The following is a 22,864-nucleotide window of genomic DNA, read 5'->3' on the forward strand; positions in this document are numbered from 1 at the left end:
GTCTCCCTTGGAACGTGAGGAAATTAATCTTTCAGCATCTAAAATTAAAAGTTCACCGTGTTGACACACGAAACACCGCAGCAGCCCTCATCACTCTGAAATTAACTTTCAAATGTGATTTGTTACCATATATCCCATCTTTTGGTAGGGCAGACGCATTGGGATAGATGTGTGGTCGTTTTTTTGCCGCAATGTTTGAGTCTTTTTGGGCTTAAGGCAGATAAAATGCCCACACCTTAATTTATGATACTCACAAAACCATTAAATGCTGCACCATTTCTTCTGTTTCTTGCATTTATTTTATTCGCAACCTCGTACAAAATGGGGAGGGTGAATAATTAAATATGACCCATTTATGTGGTTCCTGGAGCAACAAAAATTAATGCCTGGGAGGCAGTTAAATTGTATTTGCTTTAAAATTGTCAAACATTCAATTAAAACTCTCAGCACAAACAGAAAAAGAAAGAACTCACGGGAGGAATGTTTCGAAGAAAATTACGCCAGGAATTCATTCTGTTTGGAAGAATTTATGGGTAAAGTTTTTTTTTTCAAGATCATAATCGGGTTAGTGAATTTTCTTCTCTCACTTTGAACTCATTTTTTTCCTTACTGCACTTTCTTTGCAAGAAGAATCTTTAAGAAGAATGCTGTGCAATGATTCAGATGATAGTACCTATATTTCGCAGACTGCATTAAAATGTAGTGCATTGCGCGGAGGTTGTGTGATTTATTAGTTAATGCGGAAAAAGATATTTTCTTGAAACTTCAAGATTTTCCATGAAAATGCTGAAGGAGATATATAGGGAAAACAAGGGAGGAATAGGAAGCTTCTTTCGTTTTTTTTTTAAATAAAAAAAATTCTATTTTTTGCCAGTGCCTATGCTACAATCATATAGGAGTCGAAGTTCATGAAGATTGAGACTGTTAAATAATATTGATGGTTGTTTTATTAGAATAATCCGCTTTAGATAAATTATTGGTAGATTTCTTATTTTTAAAGTTTTTTTCTTGCGTTTGACATTAATTTAATGGTTCGACATTTCTAACGTTTGACGTTTCTATTTTTGACGTTTATTTGTACGTTTGATGTTTTTATCATTTAATAGCATTAACCTTCTTTTCTTATGTTTACGGTTTTCTCAAAAACGTTTATTTTGTATAGTTTGACATGTCTTTTCTATTGTAACGTTCATTTACACGTTTGACATTTCTTTTCTTCAGCTTGAGGTTTAGCTAAACGTTTGACGTTTCCTTGGACATTTTTTTTCTAATTCAATCCTAATTTAAATGTTTGATGCTTATTTATCTTTTCAATTTTTTCATTAAATTTTTAGACTGGAAATACTTTCTTTTTAGCTCAGAAAACAATTATTAACGTGAACATTAACAAATATAATTCACTCATTAATAGGATCAAATACCTAAACATATTTCCTTTCTAGCAAAACAATTGTTTTTTTTTTAATACAATTTTCAAGTCTTTTGAAAGTATTTAACAAAGGAAAAAATGAAATTTCTCGCGAAAATTAATAAAAAAAACTCATTTCGATTAAATATAGAACCTCTTTGTTTTATTCAATAAAACCCATCGAGTTTGAAGCAACATTTTATGCGTATATGGGTACACATTTCGAATTGAAGCTGTGAGTGAATGAAGGTGCTGCGAAAAGATGTCTTTTCTCTCGCCCATTGTGCATTTTGTGTGGCTGTGCAAAAAAAGCCGAAGAAGATAATTGTTCTGGAGCAATTACGCGTAATAATATATAATGTTTAAAGAGAAAAAAAATCGACATAAAATGCATTTTCTCGGTACACCAACAATGTGCCATGGCGAGAGAGTGTAAGCGAAGAGAGAAAAACCTGCATTTCACGATATAAATTGCATGTGAGAAGAGCATGTTATAACAATTAACTTTACCAGCAAACCCAGCAATACTCTTAGCACAGTTTCCCAATTCTCATGTTGGTGCGCCATGCTCCTTTTTGACCATAACTGCTGTCTTGGCTTCTGTGGGGCTTCTGTATGCCGTATAAGCATCGTGGAAAATTTCAACAGATTGTGGTCATTTCGTTTTTTTCGCTTAATTCGTGGATCAATTGCGGAAGACAATGGCGGAAACATCTGGATAATTGAGCACAACGCATCCTAATTAAAGGTGGGGAAAATTTGCATTTCCATTTGCGTATACATCGCAGAATAATTTGTGAGATGGAAGAAAGTGTATATGCCATCGTTCAGCATTATTCAATTAAATTCAATGGTGAAGGACACATTGCAGAATTTCAAGTATTTTCCACTAAAACATCCTCCTCTCTTACCGGAAAATTTTCATATAGTAGTACATCACTTGGTGAATTGTTCTAATTGTCATGCACAAGATGTACGAGATGTACAAGATCCGGAGGATGTGTGACACAGTGTGGAATTTAAATGACCATCCCTGTTGCCGTAAGAGGGAATTCTTTGAAATTCTCACAACCTTTTCGTGTGAAAAGAATCTTTATGTCATGCAGTTCCTGCATTTTAGCAAATTGTCACGAAAATCTTGCAAAGAATTCCTCATTTTTAGTCTCATATATGGGACAAAAAGAAGAAGGAAGGGAAGGTTTTATGCTGCCTAACTGCTTTTTTGTGTCCATCCATCTGAATTTCGCTTTATCACAAGAGAGAGGCTAATTGGAAGCCACTAAAAGCACTTATGCGATGACATTTTACTTGATTTTTATGCTTTATATACTTTCCAACATAAAACTGGAAATTTATGTTTTTTTAAGTTTAAAAAAGAAGTACTTAAATTTCATATTAATTTTTTTAATGAAAAATGAAAAAAAAAATGGTTTTCTTCGTATTTTCCAAAGGATTTTATTCATTTTGATGCTCTCATGATACATATTATGCAAAAGAAAATGACAGAGAAAATCTTTTAAAAAATTGGAAAATCGGAGTCGATTCTGTTAAAATCATTTTTTTTTCATTTCTCACAATTCCTCACAGTTAAAGATTTTTGGTATTCTGTTAAAAATCTTTAAAAATTTTGACAATTTGTTTTTATCTTCAATCGTGTTGAGGAAAATTGATTTTCCAGGGCTTTCTAACGATCTTTCTCATTTTTTTTACTAGAACTAATAAATTTAAGGGATTTCAAAAGACCAACTGTCAAAATCTTATAAAACTTTTTACCCCTTAGAGGACACCATTATGATATTTTTAAATCGTCACAAAATTAAAATATATTAAACAATTTGAGAAAAATTCTACAACTCTGTGTAAGAAGTTCAATTACTTCAAGTTCGTCGAAAAAAAACTTGAAAAAGATTTTCTTTGTGAAAGAAAATTAATGTTATAGTTTTGAGGTTAGAAACATCGATCTTCCAAGGATTAAGGTTAGTAAAATAAAATGAAAGATTTTAAAAAGAATCGACTCCTTAGAATTTTCTTACATATTGTTTAATTCTCTGCAAGATTTTCATTGCATTGTACTTCAAGGAAGAACCTAAAAATGAATAAACTCCTTTGATTTTCACCTTTATTTTTTCACTAGCTTTAGCTTTGTGCCAAAAAATAGTTCCTTATTTATCTCGATAGCTTTTTATTATTTAAATTTGAAGCCATCATGGATTAAACGACTATTTTGGCCACATTGCCTCCCCACCTACAAAATGCCCATAAAAATACATTATGAAAGAGTTTCCTCCTCTTCTAATAGCTCCGAGTTTACCCAGAAGAGGAATAATCGTTTGGAATTTTTGGGCATTTGTCCAAAAAATTTTTACAAGTGGAAAGCTAAAAGGCTCGTAGCGCTATAAAACTAAACTCGTATGGTTTTCTTTTTCACGTGATGGACACAGCGTGAAAATGGGGAAAAAACCACACATATACACTGAATTGCGTGACGAAGGAAAGTAAATGACTGTGTGTGTGTAATTTCCATTCGGGAAATGCATTTCAGCACACATTGGTAAAAGCAATTGTACGAGTGGATTCGTTCCCATTCCCCCCAAGCAAGGATATTGTATCTGATTGTGAATTGGACATAGACGGGGGAACATGTGCAGGCTGAGGATGAAAAAAATGTGCAGAATGGGAATTTCAGGAAATTCATGAAGCTTGAAATGATGATGTTGAGTTGGGAAATGAAGAGAATTTCCATATAAAATGGATTTTCTCAACTGAATGACACATGCAGTGGAGCTTCAAGGAGTTTTTCTCGTTTTTTTTCTCTTCTCCTTCTTTTCTTGCCTTTTCACGTGCATTGTCTGCTTCGTAGTAATTTAACTAAAGTGGCGAATGTTTTGAAAAAATATGTATGTAGAGGTATTTAAATTAACTGCCTCTAGTCTGTATATATAAACTGACAAATTGCCACAAATATCTCTAACAATCTCTTGGCTCCCCCCAAAATCTCGTGCAACAATTTAAATTGAAGCAATTCTTGGTGAAAAATATTTCTCAAGTGTTTTTCTTTCCACTTTTGTATTTTCATTTGAATTTCCTCACTGAGAGAGAGAGTGGGTGGCTATTTTAGGAGCTTAGACTCTCATACGCAGGCCTACAATGTGTGTTAGGTATATAAAACCATCAATTACGAATTCTTCTGCAAGTTGAATCTCTCCAAAACCACAACATATATTTTCTTTATAAAACTTTTCCCTATTTTTAAACTTAAAATTCAGGATTTTTATTCTTGTAGACCAACTGTCTTCAATGTTATCCTTTTCCACTGAATTTGAATATCACATTCGCCCCCGGAGAAAATTGAGGGCAAGAGAGATTGAAGAAACAAATCATGGTCTTTTTGCTAAAAAAAAAAAAACACTGAACACAGAGTTTAGGGAAATACCCTTCAGAGTGGGGGTGGTTTTGTACTATTGTTTGAAGAGAAAACACAGAGAGTTTTTCTTCAGCTTAGCATTAGAATTGAATTATTCTTGTGGCCCTTCAAAATAGCCCTCGAAGGGGGGAGAAGAAAATTGCTGATGTGAAATTTGTACACAAATCATTCGGGCATTAAAGTTAATTTCATGAAAATCTCCTTATAAACAAGATTTTTCCTCACAGATTTTCTTTTCTGTGAGAATCAAATTTCTTTTTCGCGTGGACAGATGTGGGAGATTTACAGACGAAAAAAAAATAGTAATTGTGCAGTGAAAGGTTCATAGAAGATTAAGGGGGTTGTCAGTGTAAAAATGTGTTACTTTTTGTAGTTCTTTAAACATTTTTTTAAACGTACTTTTTGTCAATGCCCAAAAGCTTTTAAATACTTTATTTTTTTTTAAACATTTATATTTTTTTGAAGCATTGAATTTTATTCTGTTTGGTTCCTTATGTAATCTAAATGTTTCTTGAATGAGGTTATGTTCAATAATCTCATTCATTTAAATAATTTTTCTGAAAATAAGCGGAACAACCTTTAAATTCAAGTCTAATTGACCTAAGAACTTACCTTCATCCCTATAAAAAAGCCTCCAGGTGAGAATTTTCACTTTTAACCTTTTTTTTTTTTTTAAATAAATTTGATTTTCAACGTATTTCGAACTTTCTTCTGAGCTGCAAAGAGAAAACTCATTATGTACATTACTTTGCTGAATGTGCAAGATTCTCAAGAAAATCAAAAAAAAAAAAAAGAATACTTTTAACAGAAGTTTATGGTAGTTCAAAACTTTTTTCCCGTTTGAAATGAAATACAAATTAAATCAAAAGGACATTACTCTTGCAAATGACACACCCCCTGTTATTTTCCTCGAATTACATATTCTCGTACAAGTGACAAAATGAAGGAAGTGCAAAAAATGTATTTTCTTGTCTGTTGATTTTTCACAAAAGGCACCTTCGTATAGAGGTTAAAAGATTGGTGCAAGAATAAGACGGGAAAATTTTCTTTAGACACACAATCTCACTCCTGTGTGGTAACTTAATATTTTATTACAGCTCCCTGCATTCGACCTCCTAGACAAATATTTTTGCTAAAAAAGATGACTCACAGTGCGGGGAGAATCTAGCGATGCACGAGATAATGTGTTATTGAAGAAAAAGTTCTTTTACTTCTTTTTTTTTCTCCAACAAGGAAAAAGTTATAAAATATAATGAGGATGAATGTGAATATTTTTTGCACACCCTCAAGCTAGACTCTTCTTACTCTACTTTGGCGAAACTTCATCTGCAAAGATGAAAAATCATGACTCCTCTGAGGTTTTCTTTCATCTTAAGAGGGAGGAAGGTAAATTCCTCATAGGTGTTTTTGAAAAGTTTTTAACTGAATAAAATAACCTTGCTAAAAGACTTCAAACCATCTGCTTGATCATAAATATCTCATTACGCAGGGGGTAATAAATCCATTTTCCCGCATCATGGCAATTAATTCATTCCCAAATATCATTTAATGACCTTTTTACTGAATCATTAATTCACATGAAGATCACACAGACAACTCAAAATGTTGGTTTTTATTAAAAAAGAAATGTTTTTAAATCATTTTTCACTCGTTACTTTTCCACACACGTATACCCCCATTGAGAGGTGATGGATTGAGGGGGGTTCTCTCCAACGAAGAGCACATAATGTGTATGGAGAAGAAAAACAGACCCAATGAACCCCAATGAACTTGCTGAATGAAATTTCTTTTTCTTCCATTTTCTCGCCGCTTTTCCCCATGAGCCAGCACAATTATTACCCATTCAGCAAAGTTTTGAGCTCACGTACTTCCACCTTCATCACCCACTAAAAGATAGCCATCACATCTCAAAATTGCCCGGAAAAACCCCCCGTAATTCTTGTGCGGATTTAATTCTTCGTATAATGTGGGTGGATTAAACATTTTACCGGGGTGGTGGGGGTAGAAAAAATTCCAGCCAATCTTTGTTGTTATTAAATTGGTTATGAAATGATTTGGGGGGCTTTGGGGAGCGTGGTAGTGAGTTAAAGTATCTGATTTTGCATACATTTCGGCGCTATTTGGTAGTACAATTATTTTATTTAACACTTGGAGGACACGAATTTTTAACCTCAAACTTCTATCTTGATTTTCTATCATAAAAAAACGTTTTTCTAGATTTTCTTTTGGCGAGCTTGAAGCAATAGAAGTCACATACCTACATTTAAATGTAGAATTTATCACAATAAGTTAGATATTAGATTTTATTCTGTGGTAATTTGAAAAAGTCGAATTGGCAGCAAATACCAATTTTGTCCTTCAATAAAAAAAGTTGTAAAGACCATTGAAGGTTTAGCATGTTTTGTAAGAATTTTTAAAGTAAATAAATGCCATATATCCAATAAATTTTCTTTAAGAAAAATACACGAAGGAAATGCAATAATTTTTAATGTGAAAATATAAACATTAACATGCTGGGAAAGAGAAAATGCAATTTAACGAGAAAAATGAAGAAAATTGTGCATGAAAAATTTCAGGCAATCTTGTTGCTCGGTGTACTTTATTCTGAAGTTGTTAGTATATTGCTTTTTATTTAATACTTAATTATTATGCTCGTAAAAAGTACTTTCCTCAGTATATAATACTATTTTTCATTAATATTCCCTCTTGCTTGAAAAATTCTATATATACATGTATGTATACAGATTACATGCGGAGACTTTTCCAAACAATTCCATTTTATTTACTCTGTTGGCGTTTATTTGAGGGAGTTTGTTTTCTCTTCTCCAATTTATTTCGATCCTACACATTTTCAAAAGCTTCATATCTGTAATTATTGTGAGCTTTTTGCGCCCCAAGGGAAAAAGCTCAAGTTAGAATTATTACTTCCGCATGACAACCATCCTATTAATTTCTCATTCATATTTTGCAAAATATTCCAACATTCCCAAGTATTCATATTTATTTTTCTTGTCTGGTCACTTTTTTTTTTTTGGAAGGGGAGTTTTGTTTTAATTTTCCAGCTTTCAATTGTAAAATATACATAGAAATATTCCCTGGAAAATTCAAACTACAAAATGTGTGTTAACTGAAACTGACAGACCTATGAATTTTTAATAGAAAATATGAATTGTTTCACAGCAGCATAATATAGTTTTTCACCATAAAACTTTTATTGCTTTCCATCCCTTCACAATGCTATATGAATATTAGAATGTTTCAATTCTTTTTCAACACGAAATTCTAATTTAATTTCTCCCCCTAGGAAAGGGATGTTTATCGTATATAAGTGTAGGTGGTTTAATTAGTTGGTATACCACAATCGTGGCATACCAAGTATTGTAATCGTCAGAAAAACCGACCACCTCAGATCGGGCTCAAACTTGGTATGAGCACGTTTTAGACATCCCACATTACGAAAATGGTGGTGGAAAAATTTTGTTCCGGCCGGCCTGCCGGCCGTCCTGCCGGCCGGCCTGCCGGCCGGTCGCCCAAACTTTGTCTTATAGCTCGAGAACGGCAAGAGATAGAGACTTCCGGTTTGAAGTTTTCTATAGAAATGTGGGTGTAAAATTTCATTTTTTCGCATTTTTGAAATCCAAAATGGCCGCCGTCCGCCATTTTGAAATACCGTTAACAACTTCCCTTATAGCTAGAGGTCTGAAATTTTAGTATGTTGTAGAGCTCAGTGAGACGTTTTCATCAACAATTCATACTTGAAAATCGGTCGAGCGGTTTAGCAAATATGGCGGCCTAAAGCAAAAAGTGTTTTTTCGCTATAACTCGAGAACGGCTTGACCGATTTTGACCATCTTGGTATCAAATGAAAGGTTTCAATAAGCCCTACAACTGTCTAGAACATTCCAAGTTCCAAAAACATCCGCAAGAGGCGCTAAAAACAAAAACAAAAATTGCCTAACTTTAAGGGGCAATATCTCCGAATCCCCATTAGGCAAATCTTTTAAATTTTGATATGTTGTAGCCTGATTCAATATCTGTCATCAGTCCGAAAATGAAGAAAATCTATGTCGCCGTTTAGAAGATATGGCCATTTGAAAAATTCTTGAATTTGAAAAGTTCTAAGAGCCATATCTCTTGAACGGATTGTCCGATTTTTCTCAATTTGGTATTAAATTAAAGGTTTTGCAAAACTCTACAACTTTCTAGAACATCAGAAACCTCTAGAACAATTCCTTTAATACGAAAAGTGCAAAAAACTGTTTTGGTGGAACAAAAAACCGCCATTTTGTGTTCTGGAGGTGACCTTGAAATGTATCGAAATATATGTCAGATTATAGCTTATTTGAATACCTTTCCAAAACTAGTCAAGAAATTTCTGTATGTGCAATAGAACTTGAGATATAACCATTTTTGTCTTTCGAATTCATGAATTTCATAAAAAAAATCACCTTTGCCTACTAAAACTACTTAAAAATTAAATTACAACGCATAGACTGACCCATCCGCGTTGTGGTATACCAACTCTTATAACTGGACGCGTTATGATTGACTTTTATAATGTGAGACAACTGGCTTCCTAGTATTCTATATTAATCAAATATTTTATTAGCTATATAATACACCCATGTGGAGACAATTAATAAACAGGAAAGGTTTTTTGGAGTGGAAACAGATGGACATGGAGGTGGAGGGTGTGTGTAAAATGATCCAGAAAAGGCTTCATGAACACAATATATTCCACCCTCATTTCCTCAACTGAATTCATATCATTTTGCGGGGAGAATTGTTGGAAATATATTGAAACATGTGGTGAATGCCGAGGAATTTGTGCGAATATCAGCATCCTATTTTGCTATGGTAGACTACACTGACATCTTTGTAAATCCATACTCTGGTTTGAGGCCTATATACAGACAGTTTGCGAAAGTTAATGCATATTCATTTTCACGTAATGTATTCAAATCAATTCACGTGATTGATGTTGGATTGTTGTGTTGTCGCATATGCTGCAACGGAAGAAATCCAACATGTACATTGATTCAGGGGTCTGCTACCCTATAGTGAGGTAAGCCCCAGAGACCCCACTCTGTTAGGGCTAAAAGGGTTGGGAGGGGTGCAGAGGAGAGCATAGATGAGTTAATACAACGTGTTTAATATCTCGCATCCAGTTAAGTGGAAATTCCACATATAGTGAAAATGGGGAGATGGTTTTTTGGGTTAGGAAAAGGGGATGAACCCAAATAGATTTATTCATCCAATGAACATAGATTTATGGCAATATTTTCCCAAACCCCCATCATTCTTTCCTCATCCATTTATAGTGACACTCATTCCTCGTATACATAGCACACGCTACCACCATTTATGGTCTATTCCAGAGTGTACGAAGCAATGGGGGTTAGGGGGCGGACAATTCGTCATTTTGAGCATTTTGCATATATTAGTCACGGAATATGAATGTTTATTTCCCAACAGATGAGGCTCTATATTATGTTTTATATTATACATTTGAATACTTAATGTGAACCCTTTTCATTTTTTATGTGATACATATTTTTTATAATATAAAATAAAATAACTCAATTTGCAAACACGTCTATAGTTTGAATTTATATCGTAAATCGGTGTATTAATTTTTTTATATTGTGAATACCTGAGTTCCAGGAAAAAGGAGATTATTCATTATTATGTGGGAAAAACTCTTATTCATTGAGGCATTCGGGGCATGAAAATATTCAGAATAGGACCAATGCCAAACGAATTTTCAATTTTTTAGCTAGATCTGCTGAGTAAAGACGGCAAAAAATTGCTGAACAATACAATTAATGACGTCATTAGAGTGATTTTAATGAATAAATCTTCCAAAAATCAGTTGAAGCGGAACAATTGAAAGGAATTTAGCAAGGGGTGTTTTTCCCCCGATTATTTTTTGATTTTTTGGTGAATAATCCGAATTATTGGAGAATAATCCGAATATTTTCATTCAGATAAGCACCCCTTGTTAGAAAATTAAAAAATATAATTTTCTGCTTGAATTTAATCATTTTCAGCTTAAATTTACTAATTTTAGGCTTACATTTAGTACTTTCATGTTTGAATTTAGTACTTTTTTGTAGGTTATTGATCATCAGTCTGAGGATTTTCTGTACCTACTAATTTTAGATGTTCACATGCCGAATTTTCTGATTTTTTTTGGCAAATTATCTGAATTTTCACGATGATCCGAATATTTTCATTGAGATCAATAAAAAGTGATTAAAAAATACAATTACTGACGTCATTTTTTAAATTTTTGGACAAAACTTTGTCTGCTTTTTTCACATAATTTCAGTGGAAAATGGAAAGTTTGTTTAGCGATTTCTTTATCTGTTTTGAACGATTCCTTTTCATATATCAGTGACTAAGCTCCTTTTTTGGAAGTTTTAGAATTTCTCGAATTTATTTGATTTTTTTTATCAACCGCTAACTATTATTTACTGCTATATAAAAATTATATACATAAGTAATCAATAAAATCCTCACAATTCTACCCCAAATGTAGTAATCCTTCTTTGTCACCAAAAGAACCAAACAAATGGTTTGCTATCAGTGTGTTTGGCTACTTAAGTGCCTCTTCTGACAGTGCTAAATGTATCGGATGCTCTTCCTATGATGGATTTGGTGATATAAATTAAAATTCAGTTGGAATTGAGTGCCAAAAGAGGGGGAGTTCTGTTCATTCTGTATACGTTCTATTCGCAAAAGAGAAATACAATATCAATTTTGATTTGTAAAGCTATGTAGGATTAAACAACATCCCTCCTCCCATACAAAGCCACAACACTAAATTAAGATGATGAAGATGTGCAAACTGTTTGCCATTATACCCATCCAATTAACCTAGCTTGTATAATATTGGCACGTCTGATTAATCAGTCATTTGACCCTCGAAGTTCCATCTCAAATATCAATGGAAATCTCATATTTTGGGACTTGCTCGTGTACGGGTTTTATGTTAATTGGTGGGTGGATTCATTTCCTATAGAGTTCAGTGAAGGGTTCGATGATAGACCCAATGAAGAGGAATTTATGCTTGTTATAGTGAGTCCTTTTGCAAGGATTCAGGCTTTGATGCGTTGCTGCGGTTACACGCGTTTATGTTTTGCGGATTTGTCCATCGTGTATGCTTGTGGGTTTTATGAAAATTATGCTCATGTTGCAAATTATTATTTAAATAATGCACGACAAATTCCGTGGCTGTGGTTTACCGGTGAATGCAGGACATACAAGCCCACAAACGCTCGTGACTCTACTTCCCAACAACGATTACTATATGTGCAACTTTTGCTCCAAAAATTTCCGGATAATTGCACAGAAGGGTTAAAAATAGTTGGCAATAAGGAGGGGTAATGGGAGGAAAAGTTTCCCTCTTACTCAGGAGCCTCAAAGGGTATAATCAAGTTAATGGTTTCGGTGGGGTCAAAGTGAAGTGGTGAGGTTTGTTTGTGTACTAAAAGTGGGTGGAATTCCCATGTAAATCACTCACAAAATTCCTAAAGTATCGACATGACTTTCATGCGGCTTTTACACTCATCGCAATAGAATATTTATGGGATCGATCCCTTATATAGCTACACATGTCACCCTTAAGAATTATGTCAAATATTTGATCCTAAAAATTTGCTTGTTAAACATTTTTCATTCGACAAAAAAAAAAGAATTTTTCTCCCGTCAAGCTTGATTGATTCCATTGGGATGAAGTGAATTGAGAAAAGTATTTTGGAAGTTGGTAAATGTTGATATTTATATAAAACGGCGCACATAAAAAGCCATTTATTCCTTCACTTTGCCTGAAGAAGACTATGCGGGGGAGATAATCAATAAATTTTTATATTCCATGAGTACGATGCTGAAATAGCATCGGCGGAAATAATAATGGAGTTTATGTGTGAGTCGATGACCCAATTCTATTCCAATTTAATTCCTCCTTCATCGTCTGTATTGGAAATTCTTGAGGGCTTTAGCCTCTCTTTCAGTGCGAGAAATTTCTTCCTTCACGTGCAGGCGTTTCAATGGAGTTTTCAAATAAGAAAAAAGCTGCGCTTATTTATTAGAGAAAATGTGAAAATTATTTCTAATACGAATCCCTCTCACAATACGAATTCCCCTCTTGGAATTTTATAGGAAACTTGATGACGAAATTATTAAAGCAAAACTTTGTTGGAATTCAACAATTTCTCTGGTTTTTTGGTGTTTTTTTTAAACTCACCGCATTTCCCAAAAGGTCTCTTCATTGTAGCACATTGTACCACATTTTCCTGTGAGTTATTTGTCTAAAATGTTCTTTTTCCATGCATGGCGATGAACTCGCGGAAAAGTGTTGTGTATGGTGTGAAAATTTAAATGAAATGTCGCTTGCAAATTAACATAATGTCATGAAAACATGCTACGGAAAATACGTGGAAAAAAAACTGAATTTATTTAACTTGAGCACTATATGTATATGCGGGAAAAATTTATTTGAAAAAACTGCTTAACAATCCCAAATAAATATGCAATTATTCCATAATTAATTTAATACTAGTAATACTACGTGATTATGGATTTTCCACTGTTATCCCTCGCGTGGAATTTTCCAATAACTCCCCAAAGTGATTATTTTGTGTTGTATGTATAAATAATTTCCGATTAAAAGTATGGATTAATATGGAATTAAAATGTTTTATTGGTAAATTAAATTCCTCTCGAGTTGTGGATGAGGTAAAAATAACCCCCACAACAGCTACCCCCCAATCAATTCACCCAGCATGTGGAGAGAATTCTTTGAATAACCCCATATAGCAAGAAAATTCCATTGAGAATTTTCTTCAATGCACAAAAAGCTACGGATATGGCATCAAATAACTTTCCATTGAGGCGGTCAACATTCTCGTTGTACTCCTGAAACGACTAACTTTCGGAGCGACAAAACTGATGCACTCTGAACGACGTTACTCGTGGACTTTTCATATTTTCTATTTTCCTTTTTTTCCCCTCATCTATAAGTTCTCAATGTCAAAGTTAGAAAAGTTCCCCCATACCCAGGATGCCGTTTCCCGCAAAATAAGTTTCTGACGGGGGAAAGGGAGTTTTCTTTATGGGAGGATTTCCCGTAATCCCTTTGAAAATAGCCATGTAATTTTCCATTAATTTGCCAATGAATAACCCCCTCAAATGCATCTCGTATGTCACTGTCTCGTTGAATAATGCTTGCGAGTATGTTGTTCCTTTGCTCCCCACAAAAGGAGTTTATTCATTTTTATCGTTTCATGTTTGTATTAGAAGTATTATTCTGGACAAAGAAAATCTTGAAAAGGGGTTTATAAAACCTTCGAGAAAAGGATAAAAAATTTTCTATTTTGGATTGGATTCAAATGATTGGGTTGATACATTAGTAATAGAAGACAAAACTTTGTCGTTATTGTTTGGTTTTTCTACATGAAGCATATGCATCATTGCTTTGTTGATGATGATACTTAAAATTATGTATAGGATATTAAAAAAAAGAAGATTGTTGACTTATACACACGTTTGTATTTCATGCACAAAGAAAATCTTTGGAATACATTATCCAAAAACGCATGAACCACGTCCCAATGTAACTTATAATTTGTCCAAAAACACATAAACCACGCCCCAATGTAACTCATAATTATCAACATTTGAAATCAATGAAAAAACCTTCAATTTGCGCTAAATATTCTGCACAAGTTCATCTTAAATTTTGTGAGAGAACTCTAAAAGTTTGTGTTTGAACCTGGCGTGAGGTAATTTTCTTTGGGTTTCCGGTCGTCGCCAGGGGTAGAGATTCTCGTCCAAATGAAAGACGTACTTCCCAAAGCTTTCAACCCCTATCCGGGCCTTCTTCAGTGGCTGGAAGTGGGTGAATTTCTTTATTTAACAATTAACATTCAAACAATTTTATATAACAATAATTCTTACTCGTAACAGATTCTTTGGACACGTCTAACGTCACTGACTTTTACATTACTATAGATCGCGAGGGAGATCTTTGATTCTATGGGGGTGGTTTTTCCTCGGTTTTAAATGAATTTTCCTACTTTTCTTGTACAATTTGTGTTAATTCTCTTTGTTTGGCGGAGAAACTATTTTTAACGGCCTCTGTCACTATGAATAATTCAATTCTCCGCTGTGTCATTTCCCCTTTCCATTTGACGTTCATTCATCGATGTGTTTCGTTGAGTTTGTCTTCCCCTCCGTCTATTTGTTGATGTTTTGTTTAGCGCGATGAGATTTGTGTAGACACTGCTGAGCCTCTCCACATCCCTCCTGGAATTCACCAGCAGGGGAAGATTCTCTTGTATGTGGAGCATCTCTGTGATCAGACGCCTTGTGTAGTGTCTTTGGGTATCCAGGATCTCCACGTCATCGAATCTGAACATATGCCCAGTGGTATGCCAATGCTTCCATAGTGCTGTTTTATTGTCCTCCTCCTGCCCATCCTGTTCGCCAGTCACTTCCGGTCCCCTGCATGATCTTTTATGTTGTGCTATTCTCATTTTTAAATATTGTTTTGTTTGACCCACGTAGCGTTTTGGGCAGTCTGCACATGGAATAGAGTACACCACACCTGACCTGGAGAGCTTTGGTACTGGGTCTTTTACGCGGGAGAAGTATCTGTTGTTCTTCCCGGACATAGAGAAGGCAACTCCACATCCCGTGGTGGATGTGATTATCTTTTTCATCTTTTCTGCCGTTCCCGGCATGTATGTGATTGGGAAGTACTGACATTGTGTGCCTCTCCTGCCGGATTCAGTGGCATTCTCCACATCCCTGTCCACGGTTTCCCGCCTCATGAGATGGTTGATCACCCTTCGTGGGAAATCATTGAGCTTCAGTATCTCCTCGATGGTGCCTGTATTGTTTACCCCCGGTTTTGTGGTCAGGGAGGTCACCCTTCTAATAAAATTTCTTGCTACATTTATGACAGTTCGTTTTGAGTGTGCGCTACTGTAATTCAGCATTCGATGGGATGCGCATGGCTTTGAGTACCAGGTAGTGTACATCTGTCCTCCCTCCATACGGTGGATTCTGAGGTCTAGATATGCCAGTGTTCCCTGCTCCTCAATCTCCATGGTGAATTGGATGCGTGTGTGGAAGGCATTGAAAATCTCCAGTATCCTGCATACATCGTCCTTGTGCACTGCGAGGAGGAGATCATCAACGTATTTTCGGATGAAATTTATCCTCAGGGGACGCTCTCCTGTGGTCAGGATTTGTTGCAAAGCCTTCTGCATTAAATTGTTAAATAAAGAAATTCACCCACTTCCAGCCACTGAAGAAGGCCTGGATAGGGGTTGAAAGCTTTGGGAAGTACGTCTTTCATTTGGACGAGAATCTCTACCCCTGGCGACGACCGGAAACCCAAAGAAAAGAACTCTAAAAGGAAATGAAGAACTGAAACGTCTTGAATATTTCGAAAGGTTCCAAGTGGTTCATTGTTGAGCTTTACAGTATAAATCGTAAAACTTTAGTGCTTTTGCATATTTCTCTCGTCAGAATCACGTCCTTTTGTCATACATTCCACGACAATAGAATTACAAGGCACACATATGACACGGTGGGTGGGTTTTGTGATGTGGGTGAGAGTACGAATACGCGGCTGCACAATAAAATGGATGCAACATCTGCTGACATGGTGGATTCTTCCTCTTATTTAGCTTCCGTCTGTGATTTCCCAATTGAGTCTCTTCCCCAACCCACAATTACCGTTTACTCCTCGACAGTCTATGTGCTCTATAGTGGTACAAGGATCAAAGACGACCCGCGAAAACCCGCATTTTCTTTTGGGTGATTAATTTTCTTTCTTTGCAAACTCCTGGAATTATATTGCATAATGGCGAGACTCCTTCATCCACTTCACTTTAATGGCTACCTTTTTATCCCCGAATCACCTTCTGCACGATTTATATCTCTTCATGCATTTAGCTCTAGATTATTCGAAGGAGCGCAGCTTCTGTGTACTTCATGGAAAATGCACAATCATACCGATTGGGCTAAAACTTGGTATTATCACAAATTAACTAAAAAAGATTTTTTTTTTAAATATATGCGTCTGAGATCTTTTATCACAGATAATTCACGATAAAACTTTCCCTCAGAATTTCTATCCTCAAATTCTTTTTACTGGACTTCGCATTTTCTAAAATTTTTCTCCTAAGTTTTCCGAAAATTTTGACACAGTTGTATTTTTTTTGAAGTAGCATCGATAAAAGTATCATATCGTGTAAGTGAAGCTTACCAAAATATTTCCTTTACTCTGAAGGTCATTAAGCGTTCTATTATTTATAGAAGCAAAAAAGCATTTAATGTATATTTTTATTTCATTCAATTTAACAAGAAATTAATTTAATTTGATGTTAAATTAACAAGAAATTAATTTAAAATTATTGTTAAATTAAAATGAAATAAAAATATATTTACAGCTGAAATTAAATCATTAGGTATTACGTATGATTTATATTTATTTTTGTCAATTAAAATACAAATTCACAAAAAGTTTATGAATAATAACCTGGTTTGTAAACGAAAAGTCTGTGGCACACTGATGTGAATGATCTTGACCTCAGTTATAATATAAATACAGAAAAAACTGTTTAAAAATAATTTTTCTTTCAAAATATTATTACAATAAAAATTAGGTACTTCAAAAGAACTTATAAAACTTCTGTCAATAAAACATAAAACAAAACCAGAATATAAAATATAGCTACATCTTTAAGTTTTTTTTAGTTATTTTTTAAAATCATTAAAATTCTATTACATCAGCGAATGATTAAATTCTAGATAAATTAATATAAAGTGGTTCTTCAGAACGGAGGACCACGGCTTTCCTATCAAGTTTAATTGTTTTTGGAGTTCTCTCTGAAGCTTCAACCTTGTAGTGACGTAAAATCGTTACAAGAGACAGTTTAACTTGAAAATATGCAAACCTCTTTCCAATACATTCTCTTGGTCCAATCCCAAAAGATAAGAAGTTACTTTGATGCAACGAACTTTTTGATTCAAATCTTTCGGGGATGAATTTTAATGGATCTGGGAAATAATTTGGGTCTCGTTGAATGGCCATTGCGGGAATATAGACGGGCATTCCACGAGGAATTGCAAACTTATGATATGGTTCCAGTGAATATGAGCTTTTTCCATCCGTTGGAGTGCAATTTCGATCCAAAAATGTCAGGTTAGGGTACAATCGAAGAGTTTCTGTAAAAAGAATTATTTTTAAATTTATTTTAACAAAGTAAAAAAAAAGTATTTCGTAAATAAAATTATCAAACTTATCAAACCTTGAACAACGTAATGTAAATATTCCATTTCATGAATTGTCTCATATTGAACTGAACCATATTTTTCGATATAAGAATTGATTTCTTGTCTGAGCTTTTCTTGGACTTCTGGATTCTGAGCTAATTCATACAGAGCAAAGGATATTGCGGAAGAAGATGTTTCATATCCAGCAGCTAGAAAAATAGCAGCTTGAGCCACAAGAGTGTCGCCTTTGTACAAATCAGAATCTTCTTTATTCATAGCAATAAGAGTATCAATGAGATCATTGCGTTTTATGCCACTTTTAATGCGTTCTTCCATAACATTGTTAATTGTGGATCTGAGAAAATCATTCGTTTCCTTTGAGAATAATATTAAGCCAAAAACGCTTGATAATTTGGGAAGAAAGAAGCTTAAAAGATAGACTAAACCACGCTGCCAGTTAAAATCAATAGCTCTTTTGATATTCTCGTGGATATCAGCTTTAGGATCTAAAAGACTATTGGCCTGTACTCCAAAGGCACATAGAGATAATGTGTCTGTTGTATACAATGAAGCGAGTTCCTTCGCATCGTACTCTTGAGGTTCATCACCAATTTCCTCTGCGAGCTTTTGCTCTAAAATTTTGATTACTTCCATCATCAATAGGAAGAAATTTTTCACTTTTCCCGTTGTAAAGATGGGGGAAAGTTTATGCCGAATTGTTTTCCAACGTTGTCCTTTTACTAAAAAGAGGTTATCCATACCAATTACATCGTGATACGGATCACCACTTAAAGTCCTAAGAAAAAAACAATGAAAATTTTAAATTCTCATTCTTAAAATCTAATTAATACCTCTTGAAATCACCTGTCCATAAAATTTGAAAAATCCTTTATAAGGATTTTCTTAATCAGTTCAGGATGCCGAACAACCAAACTCGGTTTATTGAAAAAGTAAACCCCAGTAATTGGTTCATCTTTGAACTTTTCGTTATTATAGATTTCCATAAAAAGCTCTCCACAGTTCTTCTTTAACATCATACAGTCTTTTGGGATACCAATTAAGGGAGGACCTGGAATGTAGGATACCCCATTTTTCTCCCAATACAGCCTTGCTGATTTCTGCCACCAAATCAGAAAGGCTACAATGCACAAAATTAAAACGGCTGTCACTCCTAGCACAAACATCTTATCACACGAATGAATTCTTTGTAACTGAATGGTTCATAAATAATTTTCTGTGTTTGTCTCAAAATAATCATTAAGCAATTTATTTTATTTGGTAATTAAGTTAAAACAATAAAAATTTTAAAATGAGTTTTATATTGTTTTATTTACATATAATATTGTTCAAAGAAAAAAAAAAACTTTTTGCTTTAATAAAATATTCTTCTTAAGCTCCGTAAGAAGGTTGATCGGATCGGTTAGAGCATCCGGATACTCTAACCGTTTTTGCATTCGTTCACCTCACTTCCCCTACTTTTTCTCTCTGTATGTTTTACTCATTTAAAGAAAATTCAAAAATTTGTATTGAGAATTGATTTTTCTAGACATTTTTGAAATCAGGTAAAAATTAAAAATTATTTTTTATTTATTTTTTCTTACTCAAGTCCCAAATGCTTAGAACTTCCTAGAATCTGTTCTAAAATTACGTTTCTTTTACTTTTTATTTGCAGATTAACAGACTGAGGCAAAGATCAGAATTTTTCTTATCAATATCTTCATGGAATTTCTTAATTGCTGAGCTCTAGAAAAACTAGCTAAACAGTCGGGTAAGTACTTATGTCAAGAAAAAAACTACAGCAGCGCTGTATTACGTCCTTTAATTTTTATTTTATACCGAAATTAAGACTTTCTAGCAAAACACAAAAATGCTATTTTCGATTTTTCAGTAGCTAATTAATTTTTCTCCTTTCCAATCTTGCAAAAACTTTCAATGTCAATGAAAATTTGGAAAAAAATGAAAACACGTAACTTTGCGAGGAACCCCCCTGTTCATTGAAATCTCATGATAATTTGCCTTGCAATTTTCTCGCATTTTCCAAAAAGAAAGTATAGAAAAGATATATCGCATCCATAGATAACCTTTTTCCCTTTCATACAAAACTCTCTTGACTTGCACTTTGTTGCCTTAACCCATCGCCCTTCCCAGCGAAGCGAAAGGGATCTGCGGATTTCCACTGTGCCAGACGTCTCCACAAAATCGTTGTCGACTTGAATAAAATATTTACACTTGCGGAAAATGGATACTTTTTTGGGGTGGAGAAAGTATGGAGAAGGGATCTTACCTCTGCAAAAGGAGCTTTTGGGTGATGGTCTAAAGTCACTTTAAGCTCTCTCTCTCTCTGTCTGCTCCCACTCCGCCCAAATTGGCTTCACCATCCATTTTCTCAATTGCACAAGAGGGAAATGCAATGGGAGGTGGGAATGTTTTTGCAATTTTCCTCCCTCTCTCCGAAGCATCCCTCTCATCATTGACTTGTATTTTCTTTCCAATTAACAAAATAAAACCCTGAAATTCGTTTGAAAATCCAGAAACTGTGGAAATGCATCGAAAAAGAATGTTAATGAATTTCCAATTGATATCAATTCAATGGTATGGAAATGAATTACTTCTATATGCGATTTAATGCGAGGCAATAGATGATTGGGATTTTTTTTGTGATTGCTTTTACTCTATTATATGTCATGAAAATATGTAGCTTTGAAGTGCGGATTTTCATTCATTAATTCAACCTATATATGGTTGCTTTTGGTCATTAATAGAATTTTCAAGTAGCTCATTTTTTTGTGCATTTCACAGAAGTTTATTCACCTGAAATAAAATGCATTCAATATGTATTTTCACTGAGAAACTAATTAAATTTTCCATTGAAATTAATGAAAAGAAATATTTGCACCAATTTAAATTTGCCTGCAGAGAAAAAATACATTTTTTTTAAAAATAAATATTGGTTTTAAAATTATTTTTCAATTAAAATTTTTACTATTTAATTTAATTAAATTATTTTTGACAAATTGATTGATTGACAGCAATGAGATCGATGAATTTTATAATATTCAATTTATTTTTGTCACGTTGGAGGAAAGCTCAATTACCTGTTAAGGAATTTTCCAATTAAAGCTTTTCTTTTTTAAACAAATTACCAACATTGGGCCTAATTCAGCGACCAAGAAGCCCTTGAAATTCGCTTGAAATCTTGAAATTTCAGTACAAAATTCAAAGATTTCAAGGGTTCTATGGTCGCTGAATTAGGCCCACTATCTGCTTGAATATAAATAATGTAAAATCTATTTGAAAATCAATTAGAAAAACGTTATTATTATCTTTGAAGCAAGAAAACTTGCTCAATTAGCTTAACATTTTCATCTTTCACCTCAAAACATTATTCAGTTTTCTTCCATGTTGGAAGTTAAAGAAGTAAATTGCTCAAAGAATTCTTTCTTCTTTTGCATTTTCATACATTTTGCAATGCTGCCAGTTAAATTAAATTTGCCGCAGTGAAAAACTTTCTCTGCAGAATTAAAGAAGAATAAAAAAAACAACCATAAATTTACATTGCAAGCCAATCTTCGAGTACCAGCACTATGTGGTTTCTGTGTTGTCCCTCCAAGTGGAAGGTGCACGCAAGTTAACATACATATATGTAGGGTTGGGGGTTTGCAAGGGTATCAAGGGTAGGTGGTAGTGCACCCTCTACCCCTTCCTCAAGTATGGAAAGTCAACCCACAAACGACCCAATGAAAAATGCAAATAATTATCAAACAATCTCGTTGTGGAGCGGGGGTGTGTAGTAAATTATGGACTTTATTTATGTTTCATTGTGTGGGGTTAGAGGTCAGAAATGAAAATACAGGAATGGGCGAAAAAACACCCTGTGAAGTAGTAGTGGTATTTGCAATTATGCTGGTGTCTGTTAGTGCGGAAAAATGCAAATTATGCCAAAGAGCACGTCCAAAATGGATGGGGGTGGTTTTTGTATGCAACAATCGCTCAAACCACAGTATTTACATAGAACCATACAGCTACTTTTTGGGGGGCTGGTCAGTGATTTCTGTCCACAATCATGAGACCATGTCGACGCTCTTGATGTGAAAATTGTACACAAAAGTGGACGCCAAATGATTAATTATCATATGAGATTTTTTTTTTATGTTGAGCCGACAATTGGGGGGAGTCGCGCGCTTTTTTTTCTACCTACTCCAACTCCAGAACTTCCCATGGGGGTGGGTGTGTTGTTGTCCAATGTCACTATCACTGTAATCCTCATGACATAATCAGCTTCCATAGAGTGTAGGGTATTTCAACACGTGAATGACATGCGGTTTAGTATTTTTTCTCTCTCCTTCTATATATAGCAATTTATTACCACGCTCAAATTGTCCAAGAAAATTCCTCCATTATTCTGTATACTACAAAAGCATAAAAAATAATGGGATTAGGAATGGGAATAAAACGATGAACAATTAAGGAAATAAATAGAAATAAAAGATTCTCATTAAGTTGTGCAATAAAATACAGATTTAATGGATTTTCCGCATCTTTATCAAAAGTTTTTCTTCAATCTTTCTTGTTTCAATAATTTGGATTATATTCTGTGGAAAATATTTCGATAGAATATCTATTCTTCTTAATGTTCTTAACTATTTCCATCCCTCTAATTGAAAGGACTTCTTTGCAAATGACAAGAGATTAAATCACGCGGGTAGATTGTTGGGCGAACATGGAAAATTACTATTCGTTAG

At 34.2% G+C, this 22,864-nt stretch overlaps 4 protein-coding genes across 4 annotated transcripts in view; 1 reads left to right on the forward strand and 3 right to left on the reverse strand.

Moving 5' to 3' along the window:
- The window catches only part of LOC129795977 (prostaglandin reductase 1-like), a 211,683-nt gene that overhangs the window by 57,719 nt on the left and 131,100 nt on the right, over nucleotides 1–22,864 (reverse strand). The window lies entirely within an intron of this gene.
- LOC129795962 (protein tincar) overlaps nucleotides 1–22,864 on the forward strand; it is a 108,217-nt gene that overhangs the window by 23,230 nt on the left and 62,123 nt on the right. Inside the window, exon 2 of the mRNA XM_055837548.1 lies at nucleotides 19,795–19,890. The gene's annotated coding sequence lies outside the window, so the exon portion shown is untranslated. The remainder of the gene's footprint in view (nucleotides 1–19,794; nucleotides 19,891–22,864) is intronic.
- Nucleotides 14,990–16,108, reverse strand: LOC129794487 (uncharacterized). The gene has a single exon (XM_055835238.1). The coding sequence runs from the start codon at nucleotides 16,106–16,108 to the stop codon at nucleotides 14,990–14,992; it is 1,119 nt and encodes a 372-aa protein (XP_055691213.1).
- LOC129795972 (cytochrome P450 6g1-like) lies at nucleotides 17,528–19,329 on the reverse strand. Its single transcript, XM_055837564.1, has 3 exons — nucleotides 18,987–19,329; nucleotides 18,158–18,918; nucleotides 17,528–18,074 (listed from the first exon to the last, which is right to left on the reverse strand). Exons 1-3 carry the CDS (start codon nucleotides 19,304–19,306, stop codon nucleotides 17,647–17,649), a joined length of 1,509 nt encoding a protein of 502 aa, XP_055693539.1. The 5' UTR covers nucleotides 19,307–19,329; the 3' UTR covers nucleotides 17,528–17,646.

The sequence above is a fragment of the Lutzomyia longipalpis genome, chromosome 4, assembly GCF_024334085.1.
Source record: "Lutzomyia longipalpis isolate SR_M1_2022 chromosome 4, ASM2433408v1".
Taxonomy (NCBI): domain Eukaryota; kingdom Metazoa; phylum Arthropoda; class Insecta; order Diptera; family Psychodidae; genus Lutzomyia; species Lutzomyia longipalpis.

Bases quoted from the DNA above. Each gene is read 5' to 3' on its own strand.
- LOC129794487 (XM_055835238.1), bottom strand. From the start codon at position 16,108: ATGCAGAAGGCTTTGCAACAAATCCTGACCACAGGAGAGCGTCCCCTG.
- LOC129795972 (XM_055837564.1), bottom strand. From the start codon at position 19,306: ATGTTTGTGCTAGGAGTGACAGCCGTTTTAATTTTGTGCATTGTAGCC. The intron at 18,919-18,986 runs GTGATTTCAAGA...TTTTTTTCTTAG, and splicing joins TTTTCAAATTTTATGGACAG to GACTTTAAGTGGTGATCCGT. The intron at 18,075-18,157 runs GTTTGATAAGTT...TTCTTTTTACAG, and splicing joins TTTACATTACGTTGTTCAAG to AAACTCTTCGATTGTACCCT.